General features: G+C 39.0%; 1 protein-coding gene across 1 annotated transcript in view; it reads left to right on the forward strand.

The window, feature by feature from the left end:
* Positions 1–13,125, forward strand: part of TBC1D4 (TBC1 domain family member 4) — a 54,556-nt gene that overhangs the window by 7,877 nt on the left and 33,554 nt on the right. The window contains exons 3-8 of the mRNA XM_035902408.1: positions 1,018–1,107; positions 4,720–4,824; positions 7,452–7,584; positions 9,456–9,547; positions 10,322–10,432; positions 11,081–11,200. Of these exons, the coding sequence (XP_035758301.1) occupies positions 1,018–1,107; positions 4,720–4,824; positions 7,452–7,584; positions 9,456–9,547; positions 10,322–10,432; positions 11,081–11,200 (651 nt within the window). The remainder of the gene's footprint in view (positions 1–1,017; positions 1,108–4,719; positions 4,825–7,451; positions 7,585–9,455; positions 9,548–10,321; positions 10,433–11,080; positions 11,201–13,125) is intronic.

Raw genomic sequence — 13,125 nt, forward strand, 5'->3', positions numbered from 1 at the left:
AAGACTTCCATGTGAACAAATTTTTTTTTTTTTTTTTTTTTTTTTTTTTGTGCACTTAGAGAAGCTTGCAACTTCACATAAGGCTTTCACAGCCTTATGTCTGAGCCAGCCCCTTCATGACAGCTTGTACCGATGTTCAGCTTGTCTTTCCCAGTTCAGTAGTCAAATATCTCTGCACTGAAGGCTTCTTCCTTCAGACCTCATGATTAGTTCTTCTCTTGCCTGAAGTGCATTTGACATCTTCGGAGCTTGTATTGAGAAAACAAAAGGACACTTAAAGGCAGTGACCCATAAAAGGAAAGATCTGTGGACCTTAAAATAACAGGGGGCTAAATGCCTGGGTTTTGTCTTCCCATTTGCTTTAAAGATCATTCTTGCCTTTTATTCTCTTGGGGAAGTGCTAACTGAAGTGAGAATGCATTGCCCTTTAGAAAGCCACAGCTATCACTAGTAATGAAAAGGATTTAGCTGAGAAAACTCTCCACCCTCTATGGAATAAGTTCCATATGCTTGAGAAGCAGTTTGGGAAAGCTGAAAGATAGCTTGCTGCAGAACCTACTCTTTCTCATCCAGAATTATGACAATATCAAAAAGTATCACTTCAAGATCAACATAGTTTCTCAGCTGATCTACAGTATAGTTTTAAAAAAAAAATCAATCCATAAATTCTGTTTTTTATTGCAGCCTTTAGTTTAGCCACATTGTTTACTAAAGGTTTTAGTATCATCTGTCAAATGTGATCTGTGGACCAAAATAACTCAAAAAGAAAAAGGAGAGGAAAAAAAAAAGCGCCATCTTCTTTCCAAGTCTTTTTCCTATTCAACTGAGTGTATTGTTCTTGCTGAAATATTCTTACTCAATATGGGCTGAATTAAAAAAAAGCTGAGTAAGCTGTTGTGCTGAAGGTACTCAATGTGAACAAGGGGTTGGATTGTGACATTTTAGTTGCTGTTTAAAGTTGTGCCTCCGCGACATTCATAAACTAGACTTATTTTTCTCCTCTCTCCCCCACCCCAGGTTGGAAGGTTTGAAGTGAACCTCATCAGTCCAGACACCAAATCTGTTGTGCTTGAAAAGAATTTTAAAGATATCTCCTCATGTTCTCAGGTAAACATTAATAAGAAGCAACATGTACATCATCAGACAAAAAGGAATGTATTTGTTCTTCAGCTGGGTTGCCTTGCTGGTCTATAGGCAGCAGAAAAAAAGAACTGTAGAATTCTTTTTCAGCATTCTGTACTGTTTTCCTTTATTCAATCTCAAAGGCAGTTTTTTTAAACAGTTAATCCTATTTAAATTACTGCAAATGAAAGTAAATTGCTGGTTTATCCCATTGGCTTATTAATTAAAAAAAGGGGGGGGGGGATTTGAGCGATTGTGACTAACATATATACAAATCCTGCACGATGTCGGATACATCAACTTCTTTGGGGAGTACAGCTGAAGAAATTGGATATTAAACTGATTGCTTCATGAAAGCTTGCAGCAGACTTGAAGTACTGATTTGCCTTTACAAGAGTGAGAGATGTTATTCAAACTGGGCTTTCACTCATCTGGTAGCAGTTTCAAGTAGATACCTCACGAAAATAATGCAAAGCCATTCCTAAAGAGCTTAAGTACAGAAAAGATGAATGCAAGATAACCAGTCTGAGCTGTGGTGGTGGCAACTTTTGGTCATTGGTCAGAAAACAAAGTATGAACTGTTCTGCTTTGGGAGAGCATTGGATGTCCTTCTGCAAGTAGCTTAGTCTCCGTTTAGGATGCGCTGAGTGTGCTGTTTCTCAGCAGCTATGTTCCTGAAAGCCTCTGCAATGAAAGCAGAACATCAGATCAGCCTTCCAGAAAAACAGCAGTTCACCTGCATCGTTTCTTCTGGAGGATGTGGCAGTAGATGAACCTAGCTATGTCCAGTAATAAATAAATGTGTCTTACAAAGTTAAATGGCAGGGCTGAGGGATTCACCTTTCTGTCTTGCTGTTGTTCGGCAGCTGTTACTTCTAGCACTGTCTGTTTTGAGGTCTTGTTTCATATTACCTTTTTTTTTTTTCATCCGCCATGCACATGCATCACTTCAGGCCTCCTTAAACATTACTATTCTAGTTGAAAGTACACTTCCTGGCATGCTCTAAGCCTGTATTTCACCCCCAAGTGCTTTCATTTTAATGTTAATAACAAATTGCTCTTGCATGACTGTGCTACCAATGCTAATACAAATTAAGAACTGGTCAGTACTTGTAACTCAAGTGGAGTCTCAAGCTACCAAATAAAGGTCCAGGCCCTTAATTCGAATCTACTGTTTAAGTCCAATTGCTGTTGCTCTTGGCAGAGAAAAAAGGCAAGCGCAAATATAGAATGGGACACTATTATCAAACAAGGATGTATTAACAGCTTTACAATAAATACAGATCAAATTGATTCCTAAAGCAGTGCTATAGAAAGCAAAATTTACAGATGGCTTGAGTCTTCTCCTGCTTTGTGGGTGTACTGAGCTGAATAAAAGTGACACTTCAACTTCATGTACTGGGCTTCTGGGTTGTGTGTACATGCTGATAACACTCAAACAAAACAGTCCTCGGTGGTGACAACCTTTGTTCCGCTGACTTTAAAGTGTGGTGGAGACCAGCAAGACCATGGCAGACCTTCAAGGCCTAGCTTTCCTTCAGTAAAATAACTGTGTACAGTAAATAGAGTTAGGTAATGCTGTGTGGGGGGCTTTGGAGGTGGAGTTTTTCACTCCACCTCTTCACTTTCATTTGGAGCAAAGCTTTTGTTATTTTGCACGCTTGAATAACTCATACAGCCACTAACAATACTGTGGGGTTTATGTTGCTTTTTTTTTTAATGCAAAACAGCTACTTTAGAGAAGTCTGGAGTTTTTTCTATGTTCAGTAGAAATGAAACATTAATTTGTTCGAGACTAAGGATTTGGTTGTGTAAACCTCATCAGTACTTCTTTTAAGCACTCAGTGCTAGCCGCAGGGCTTCTCTGTTGTGGATTTATAGGGTAGTGATTTACTGCGTATTGCAAGACTGCAGCTTAGGAATGTTTGTCCTTCTAATCTTACAAGCGACGAAAAGAAGATGTTCTCTTCAGCTTGCATTCTGGATTCTTTTAGTCTGGTCTAATAAAGGTGGTTTTATTCTATAGCTTAAGTATGGTCGATCTGCTGCTTTCAGTTCATTATCCGCACTCCATATAACTGATGATAAACCCCTGTGTGTGCTGTCTAAGCTCAGGTGTCAGCCAGCTGTAGAAGTTTTCTTGTTGCAGCCTGACTGACCTTGAGGGAATCCAGAAGAATGCAAAACTTTGCTCCTTTGGCATGACAACCCTAGCCATGCTCTTAAAGAAACATGATGGGAGGTATTATTAATTAAGGAACGTACTGTGCTATTTATGCTTCAGCAGTGCAAGTGTCACATCCATCTCCCCCACAAAAGTTCTCCTGTGGAGACTGAGAGATCAGGCAGCACTGGACCTGTTCAGGGACTGTCAGCAGCAAGGGAACTGAGATCTCACTGAACCACCTTAAGTAAATATGGTTTCCTTGCAAAAGAGAGGACAGTGCTTCACTGTTAGGTAGATCAACGTATGTGTATACCTCTGGTCTCTTTCATTTTATGCTTTTGAAGACTTCACATGTCACAGGAAAATGGGTTCAGTTAAGTCAGGATTAGTGTGGACTAGGGTAAATTAATGCCATTTGCACCATGCTATACATCCTCTGCACCTTTGTGAAGTTTTGTTTAAGTAGCAGAAACGTAACTTTTGGAATTTTGTTTTTAAAAACTACAGCGTGTAGTGACAGTATGTTCAGTCTGTCACGTAGTACATTACCAACTTTGTCTAGAGTGTTTTCTGTAGTGACAAGCAAGTTGTTTTGCCTCCTCCCCTCTTTTACGTTATAGGTGTTTTCTTTGGAGATGGATCCAAGCAATCGAGTTCTGCTTTCTGTTGTATTTGAACTCAGGGGAGTAGGCTTTCTTTTCGAGAAAATCTACTATTACCGTACTCAAATGATAAAAACATCGGCTTTAACAATAGTGAGTCATGTTCCATGAATTGAGACTGGGAATATAGTGCTTCTTAGGAAGCAGCTCTCTGATCTTCTCACTGCTGTTTTTAGCAAGGCAACATTCCCTGTCAAGCAGTTAGACTAGGATCTTGAAAGAAAACATCAGTAGTAATGCGTAGTAAGTCTTGAAGCTTCTGGTTTGTAGCTCAGTCTCAAATAATTTATTTAAGAATTTGGTTGGAATTCTGCATGTCACCACTCGTTCCTTGCTCTTTTTAGTGTAGTCCAAGCTTGTATTACTGGAAAGCAAAGATCTGTTGCTACTTTGGTGCTACTCCAGTCCCACGTTTTACCATGGGCTCATTACATCAAGTTTTCACTGCAGAGGCAATTCCAAATACAACCTAGGACTCTTTTGTTCCCTTCCCTGAAAATCCAGTTTTCCTAATGGAAGAAACTCAGGTCCAGGTCTATTGCTGTATAACTTTTGTTTTGAAAGAGCTTTGTGTAACTTCTGAATGCAAAAAGCAATTTAAAAGATAACTATTGTAGTTGTAAAATAGATCATTAGGAATATGCGTTTATAGTTTCTCAAATTTTTGTGTTGGCAAGTGTTGGAGTCTGGTAACTATTTTTAGGATCTCTTTGGAAACTAAACCTGTTTATAAAATAGTCCACTAATGCTGTTTTTAAACTCTTCTAGGGTATAAAACATGTTGATCATTTTGGCTTCATTTGCCGGGAATCTGTTGAACCTGGGTTAAGTCAGTATGTTTGCTATGTGTTCCAGTGTGCAAGTGAGTCTCTGGTGAGTATTTATTAATAATCCTACCCTTTCCATCGGAGGATGTCTGAGGCATTTTCTAAACCGTGGCAGTCTTTGTTATTCTGCTGTGTCAGCTGAGCCTCAGTGGTCACATCTTCTCAGGTAAGAGACCTCAGTTATGAATATGAAAATATGCAATAGAAAATGCATACATTGTGTTCATATATAGCCATATCCTGGTACTCTGCATATATCCATAACAAATAGAAAAAATCTGGATGGATGAGTTCACACATGCAGACTGTGAGCATATTTGGGCTCGATATTTGATTGTTAAGTCTTGCGTTTCTGTTTGTTGAGACACTTCGTTCCCCATTAAACCTGTAATTACATGTATTGAATCAGTAACAAAGCTGATGATAAAACCTGAACATACTTTTCAGGGTAGGGTTTAACCTGCTGGCCTGATCCTGCACGCGTCTTTAGCCTACACATAGCTTTAGCATTTTCCCTGTAGCCTGTTTTGTTCCTCGGGAGAAGAAAATAGCATCTGATTGGAGAAGAAGAAAACCATAATATGCGTGAATCACAGAATCACACAGAATCACAGAATCGTAAGGGTTGGAAGGGACCTCAGGAGAATGTATGTGTAACTGTAAAAAAGTCCACTGGACATCTAATAAAGTATGTATCAATCAACTGAAGTTCCAGGTGCTGATGATTTAACTGATACAGATAGCTTAATAATGTGAGATGCATACAGGAAATCATTTTGGCTCCTACATTTTTATTTTAAAGCTCTGACACTTTAAAAAAAGTTGGTTTCTGTTCTGAAACATGTTTGTTTCTCATGGCTGTGCTAATAGCTGCTAACTCTTTTTCAGCTAAACTTAAAAACCACTCTTCTAGCTAGCAGAAAATGTAATTTGTTAATTCATTGACTAGCTCGAGAGTGAATAGATTTATGCCCATAAAACTTCAAACAGCTAACAGCCCTAGCTGGGGCTGAGCTTCTATCAAAATGGGAGCTTGTAATGAAATCAGCTCTTTCTTTGTACTAACACAAAATGTTCATCTGACCTATTGATAAATCTGACCGTGCGTAATTCAAAGACTTAAAATGTGGCATATAAAGAAACCATGCATTTATGAACCTCTTTACATATTCTAGTACTGATATGGGTATGCCCACACTGAAGTATGAAATAAACGTTCCTGAGCTGCTTTCAGATGCAATCACTTGGACCCCAGTGACAGTTTGACTGTGGCAGGGCAGAGCTGTAAGACCTAATGCTTCCGGATTCTGTGCTGCGAGGCAGGCTCTGTTGATAGTCTTGTGTATATTTGCTCTAAACCTAGCTATTGTTCTACAGTCTGTGCTACAGTCTGTGCCACAGTTCTCATGATTTTAGCGTAGTCGTAATCCATATGCTTAGCACTGTTCTGTGGCTCTTCCATTTGAGAGGCGTTGTTGACAACTTTTAAAAATTACCAGTCTGTATTGCAACACTGATATTCACTGTTCGATGCCCTGCTTTATTGCTAAGTAGAGAGAGCACCCAGGAATTACTGGTAGTGCTTAAAACTGTGGGTTTAAAAAAAAAAAAACAAAACCAACACCTCCAAAACCAAACCCAAAGATACCCCCTAAACACATTGGGACACAAGCTAGTTCTAATTTCCACATTTGGGTGCCCTTTCCTTCCCCCCAGGTGACGGACCCTTAAAAATTCTGTATGATTGCAATGTTAGACTGCATGATTTTAGTCTCAGATATCTCGGCTTTCTTCTTCCTACTTCTAAAAAAAACCAATAGTTAAGAGCGAGAACCTGATTCTGAAGTAGAATACTGATTTCCTTCCTAAGATTTTCATTAAGCTGTTGTAGTCTTCTTTCCATGCTAATGCAATGACTTGAGTAAACATCTTTTCATAAGCAATGTATTCCCCTAAAATATAGACAGGGGAGGTCCAGGTGCTTTGTATATAAGGTCTGGGAGTGTATTTGAATGAGTACAAAGGAACGCTGTCACCTTGACCTTTCTTAGACAAAAGTTGAGCTTTTCCAGTGCTGGGCGTGTGGTAACATAGCACTGCTGCATTTGTGGTAGTGGCAGAGGAAAGATCAGGGCAGGCCGCAAGGCAGGCCGGCAGCACTTAAAGATAAGTTGTAATGGTTGTAATGAAGCTGGTGGCCAGTCAGTAACCTGGAGAAAAGTGAACTGCTGTGGGAAGCTCCATCTGCCAGCAGGATGGGCCTGTAGGGTTTTGTTTTAAAATGGTACAGCAGTGAGAGGGAGCATGTTCAGTTTACAGGAGAAAGTTGAAGCTAAAGAAAAAGAAATTAATGCTTTTTGTTTAGCCAGCATATATTCAAGCCAAAAATTCCCATTTGCAGCTTCTTAAAACAGTGGCTGCCTGTCCAGTAAGCTTATCTAGCTGCAGCTAGATATTCAGAATTACACTCTCTGAAGTAACAACAACTTGAAGATGGTGAACATCCACAGAAAAAGCAGAAAAGCTGGGAATACAACCTTGATCTCTTTAGAAGACAGAAAACTTTTTTTTGTCTTGTAAAGCACCTGTCTATTATGCGATTGATAAATCTAATTTTATGTATATGGCATACATTTTTGTTTATATGCTGTCTTTTCCCTCCTTCCCCTTTAGGTTGATGAGGTAATGCTTACCCTGAAACAAGCCTTTAGCACTGCTGCAGCTCTGCAAAATGCCAAGACGCAGATTAAACTGTGTGAGGCCTGCCCTATGCATTCACTGCACAAACTTTGTGAAAGAATTGAAGGTAGCAGCTGAGTTTATTTTTTAATTGTTTTTTCCAATTATTCTAGAAGAACTTACTGTATCTGTTAATTTTAATTGTGCCAGCCATGTGCTTTCAACTTCAACAAGTAAGAACAGAGGGAAAAGTATCCCAATAAGCAATTTCTACCATCACTTCGCACTCTCTGTAATCATGTGTAGGTGATAGCAGTAATGATACTGCAACTGCATATAGTATAGCTTGTGTTATAAATACATGCTCTTTCATCATTGTACCTCTCTTAAATGTTAAACAGAGCAGAAAAACCCAACAGTTCCTCTCATGGTTTTTTTTTTTCTGAAGGTACATTCTTTCAAAATGGATCATAAAAAGATAGTTGTGATCAAAAAGGGTCTTGCTTTCTCATGTGTTCGTTCTTTCCTGTGTGGGGTTATTTTTTCCTTACTTGTGTTCCTTCTCTTACTTCAAAACCTAGTTCTGTTATGGGAAAGAAATGATTAAGTTAGGAGCATAATATCTAATAAGGTTAAGGCAACTACTTGGTTTCAAATATGAATACACAAAACTTTGCAGTTTCTCAGGAAGTAAGGTATGCCACAAAACAGGCAAAAAGTCATACAAGATAGGATGCTGATGCTAACTTTTTTAAAAAAAAATTCTATTTTTATAGTCACTCCATTATGTCTCCTTGCGGAGTGTTGTATGCAAAAAGAAGCAAATACATTGCACTAGTCTTGCATCTTCTGGTCTGTCGATGGTGGTGCTGATGATTGCCAGTTCTCCCATTCATTAAAAGTCACTATTGCTACTTAACTCCCTCTGGTGGATGAAAATCCAAGTATAAAATCTTAGTGGAGTGAAATTCTGTTAGGTTGTGACTGGTATTTTCTGGGTTTACAACAGATCTTCCGAAGTGATAAAGCTTAACTGGGAAAGTCTTCTGTCAATGAAAAGCTATAGAGGCTGCTGTATAAGGCAGTGTAAGTACCTTGAATACAGGTACTTGCAAGCCTGGGATAAGTGTCCAGTATCAAAATGAAATCTCTTTTAGGGTAACAACTTGAGTACCATAATAGTAGTTTTGTAGACTTTGTACTTAGTGACTGAAAGATTTATTTTAGTGTCCCTTTCTTTTTATCAGTCTGCTTAGTTTAGAGTCTAGAAGTTTATCATAATCAAACCCAGGGCTTCATGACTTCATGAAAATCTTGATCTGTTCTGATTGCATTTCTCTATGAATCATATCTACCTTGGGTGAAAACCCCATATATTTCATCTGATGCAGGGGGGGTGTTTTCCCCACAGTTTTTGTAGCTGCCTAGAACAAGCTCTGTGAGCGAATGTGTGCTTTATTGACCATCAGAAATTATTTCTTTTATTCTTAGAGCTTTTATGCTGCTGTTGCTTTTAGAAGTGTCTTCAGTTCTCTGGTATGACCTATACCCTACCCTTTCCTTGTGTAGAAATGCATCTAAACCTTTCACTTAAAAGTATCTGAAAACTTCTGAGTATCTTGTGCATTGAGTATGTTCCCAGTTATACCCCTGAGCTGTTCCTCTCTTCCTCTTCTCCCATACAGTTGTCAGGCTTCCATCTTAGTGATCTCTCGGTACTAGGACAGAAGACATCAGTGGGGTAGGAAGCACAAGCTTGAACACAGGAGCCAGCCACTTCGCTGCTGCTAGTTCTGTTCTTACTGCTAAAGAAAGAAGTCAAAAGCGTGTGGTTTAGCAAAACCTGAAGTGTTTGTATCATGGATACTGCAGATGTACAACTGTCATATGTTAAACTTGTATAAACTCAGATGCAAGCTTATGTCTTTTACTGTCATTTTTTCAAAAGTGATATCATTTGAAAAATCTAGAAGCTTTAACATTCCTTTCTTTTCTCAGGACTCTATCCACCAAGAGCCAAACTTGTAATTCAGAGACATCTGTCGTCACTAACTGATAATGAGCAAGCGGACATTTTTGAACGCGTTCAGGTAATATCTTAGACACTGTTGTCTCAAATTTGAAAAAGACCACAATAACATGAACCAGACGTTTTTTTTCTTTTGATTATGGTTTTTTTTTGTTACATAGTTGACGTAGAATTTATTATTGTTCCACCAAAGATCATACTGAAATAGCATGCTCCAACTTCACCTCATGTGTGATACACTGCTATTGGAAAAGTTTTGGTTCTGCTGAGATGTTCTGTGTTTATACCCCAGGTTTTTGGTTTTTTTTTTCCTGAGCTTAGTTCTTCAATAAATGCATTTACCTACTTGAAAGTGATGTAGGAATGAATTGAGAGCAGGTGAGACATGCAGGTATCAAAGAGGTGGTTGGTATTTGCAGAAGCTCTCTTTTGACTTATTCTGAGGCAAAAGGTGTAAGCAAGTGTACTCAAGCAGATGAATTACATAGTCATTTAGGCTTCAAAAGGCTGCACTTCTCTCTAGCTGCCTGAAGAAGGGAATGCCTGTTCGATTTATAAGGCTGTACAATGGCAGACAACCTTAGGAAACAAAATGTGTGGGCGTAAGGCTCCTTCCTCTCCACAGCCTGTAACATTCTCCATATGGAAAGCTTTGGTCTGTTTTGCTCAGGAGCATGAAGGCATATAAACAGCAGTGCAATATGACACACTAATAGTGCACTCTGGCATATGGCATATCAATATATTAACTTCAAAGAATACATACATATGGAAGAGAAAATAAGCAAACCATGACTTGAAGGACTTTTTTTCTTTTCTTCACTGTTACTGACAGAAAATGAAGCCTGACAATGACCAGGAGGAAAATGAACTTGTGATCTTACATCTGCGCCAACTCTGTGAAACTAAGCAGAAAACACACATTCACATTGGTGAAGCACCGTCGGTAAAGCTTATTTTTGTATTATTCCTCTCCCTCCTTCCACTCTATTAAAATGCAATCTTGAGTGAGTACTAGCAGGGCCACTGCTAGAGTTCATCAGGGGTAGCTGAAGCTGGGTATTGTAATTAAGAGAGGACTGATGAAGAGAAGTAATGTGATTTGATTTACAGTGGCATGTTTGAGGATTTTTTTTTAAATTTGGGGGGCAGGAAGGGAGGGAAGAAAGACAAGCAGTTATTTTTAGGTCTAGATTTCCTTACAGTGTGAGAATACCTATTCTCTCCTTTTCTTTCCTCCCTAATCTCTGCTCCCAAACAGTCGCTTCAAGGGGGAATAGGGATGAAGAGGGCATTGGTTTCAGTTTAAATTACAAATTTACCTAGCAAAGGAAATGGGCAATAGTATTGTTAAATTGATATGCTTTTACAAGATAGTCTTTAGGGATGAAATGTGCTTTTAACTGTGGTTTGCTGTGGATTTGTTTTTTGGGGGACGTGGGGGTTTTGAGGTTTTTGTTTGTTTGTGCTTTTTTTAAATAAAGGCCAAGGGTATGTTGTTTATTATGTAACTTGGTTCAGCTCTAGTCTTTGGAGGTCTGCAACTGCAAAAAGACTTGCCAAAGCTGAATTGTGTCCTTGTTCGTTTCAACAGACCATTTCTAACAGTGCGATTCCAGAAGGCACCACCAGTGGTGGCAGGTTTAAACTTGACATTCTGAAAAACAAGGCCAAGAAATCCTTGACTAGCTCTCTGGAAAATATCTTCTCAAGGGTAAGGTTAACAACTCATTGCCAGCAGCTCTCCCAGATATCCTTGACAGTAAAGACCTATCAGATTTTTTTTGTTGTTGTTTTTTCGCCTCAGTCTGATAAATACCTAATGAAGCAGTATCCATACTGTGAAATCTGAGGGCTATAGCTGGGTTGATTGTGACTTAACTGTGCTAGAAAGTTTATGATAAGGCCATACATACAGAGGGGAAAAAAGGCAACTTCTTCTGAATAACAAACGTTCATTGTAGGTGGCAAGTGAGTTAGCTGAGCATTATCAGATGTGTTGCTTCAGAATAAAAAAAAAAAAAAAATCAGGATGGATGCATGATCCCATAAAGAGAAATGTTATCTTTTTTTGAAAATGTGACTAAATGTGCCGTGTAAACTGGAAATCTTTCTGTTCTGAGAAGTAATGCCTTACCTCTCGTAGCTAAAATTACTCATATTGGTCACTAAGAATCTTTAGAAAGTAGTAACAAAGATGTCCTTTTGCAGGAAAAAAAAAGCAATAGATTTAAAAAAAAAAAAAGTTAGTTGTTCTTCATTTCAGTGTTGCTAGGTATGATGTGGAATTGCAGATAATTACTCAAACTCTCTTATATTAAATAGCCTTTTAAAGAAGAAGTCTGAATTGCAAGTTATGCTTAGTGTCCCTTGTTCAGTAGGGACAGTCCTGAAAGCAGGGAAGAGGCACATATAGAGAAGTAACTGAAGAAGGCTGAGTGCCTGGGATGGGATATGGGTACGTCGTTACAGAGAAAGTGTGATAAGCTGCGAATACTGGATGGCAAGGTCTAAATATAATTTGGAGCAGTGAGAATAAGTTCCTTCTACTAGCAGTGCTGAAAGTACCATGCTAAATCAAGGCCTAAGTTGTGTTTGTCCTCCTGCAGCTTATATGGGTATGTCATAAAGTAACCTGCAAACGTGGGACGCTGCAGATGTTCCCTGTACAGGGGGGCAAAATATTACTTGCCAAGGAGAATCCTTACAACTGTTTGTACTTGAGGTTAAACATGAATTGACCTAGGACTGAAGCTAGCATTGAAACTCTCCTGGTCAGATCTTCCCTATGTTGTGTAGCAAGTTTTACACTCTAGGAACTTGGTCTAAAGAGAGAGAGAGAGCACGCAAAAGAGAGCAATGACAGAAGATCTGGATAATTTCAGCAGTCTGGAATATTATCAAACGGTGACAGCTACAGTCATGCCTGTGCTGAGTCTGATTTCTTTTCCACATCTAAAGGACATGTGACTGGAAAGTGATTTAGCCCTGACAGTGGGTCACTAACACTGCAGTGGTTGTGGAACAGGCATACATCACTGGGAATAACACTGTAAAGCAGCCCTGCCATATATGGACATCCTAGCACTCTGATCATGTCGAGGAAAAATCGTTTAGATGAAATGCACTGTTTAAAGTTGAAGGGTCTCTGAAGGGAAATTGCTTATATATTGTTGGTTTTGATATAGTGTGTCCATTCTCACCAGGGGCACTGTGGCGTGCTGCGTGTTATAGTATAAGGATCTCTATAGTCCGTGATTGAGTTCAAGAGAAGTGGACACGCGAGTCTGGATTAGGGCCATTTTAAGTTTGCTATTTATGAAGTGGACTTGCTGTTTTGAGGAAGGTTGTCTCATCTTTAACATGAAACTGCAAGAGATCAGGAACAGCAGTATGAATCATGATACACATAGGGGTTCATCCTTGCAGATCCATTTACAGGTTACACAGTGCGAGACTGAGAAAAAGAATTTACAGTGCAGCTCAACCACTGATTATTTGGCTAAAGCAGGTATATATGGTGCATGGGTACTGTGTTATACATGTTATGCATGTATGTTTGTGCATACATGTGTTATACAATGACTTTTTCAATAGTTCTTATTCTTCATCAGGCTATTACAACAAGCCTAATGGATC

The sequence above is a fragment of the Egretta garzetta genome, unplaced genomic scaffold (assembly GCF_000687185.1).
Source record: "Egretta garzetta isolate BGI_Z169 unplaced genomic scaffold, ASM68718v1 scaffold129, whole genome shotgun sequence".
NCBI classification, from domain to species: domain Eukaryota; kingdom Metazoa; phylum Chordata; class Aves; order Pelecaniformes; family Ardeidae; genus Egretta; species Egretta garzetta.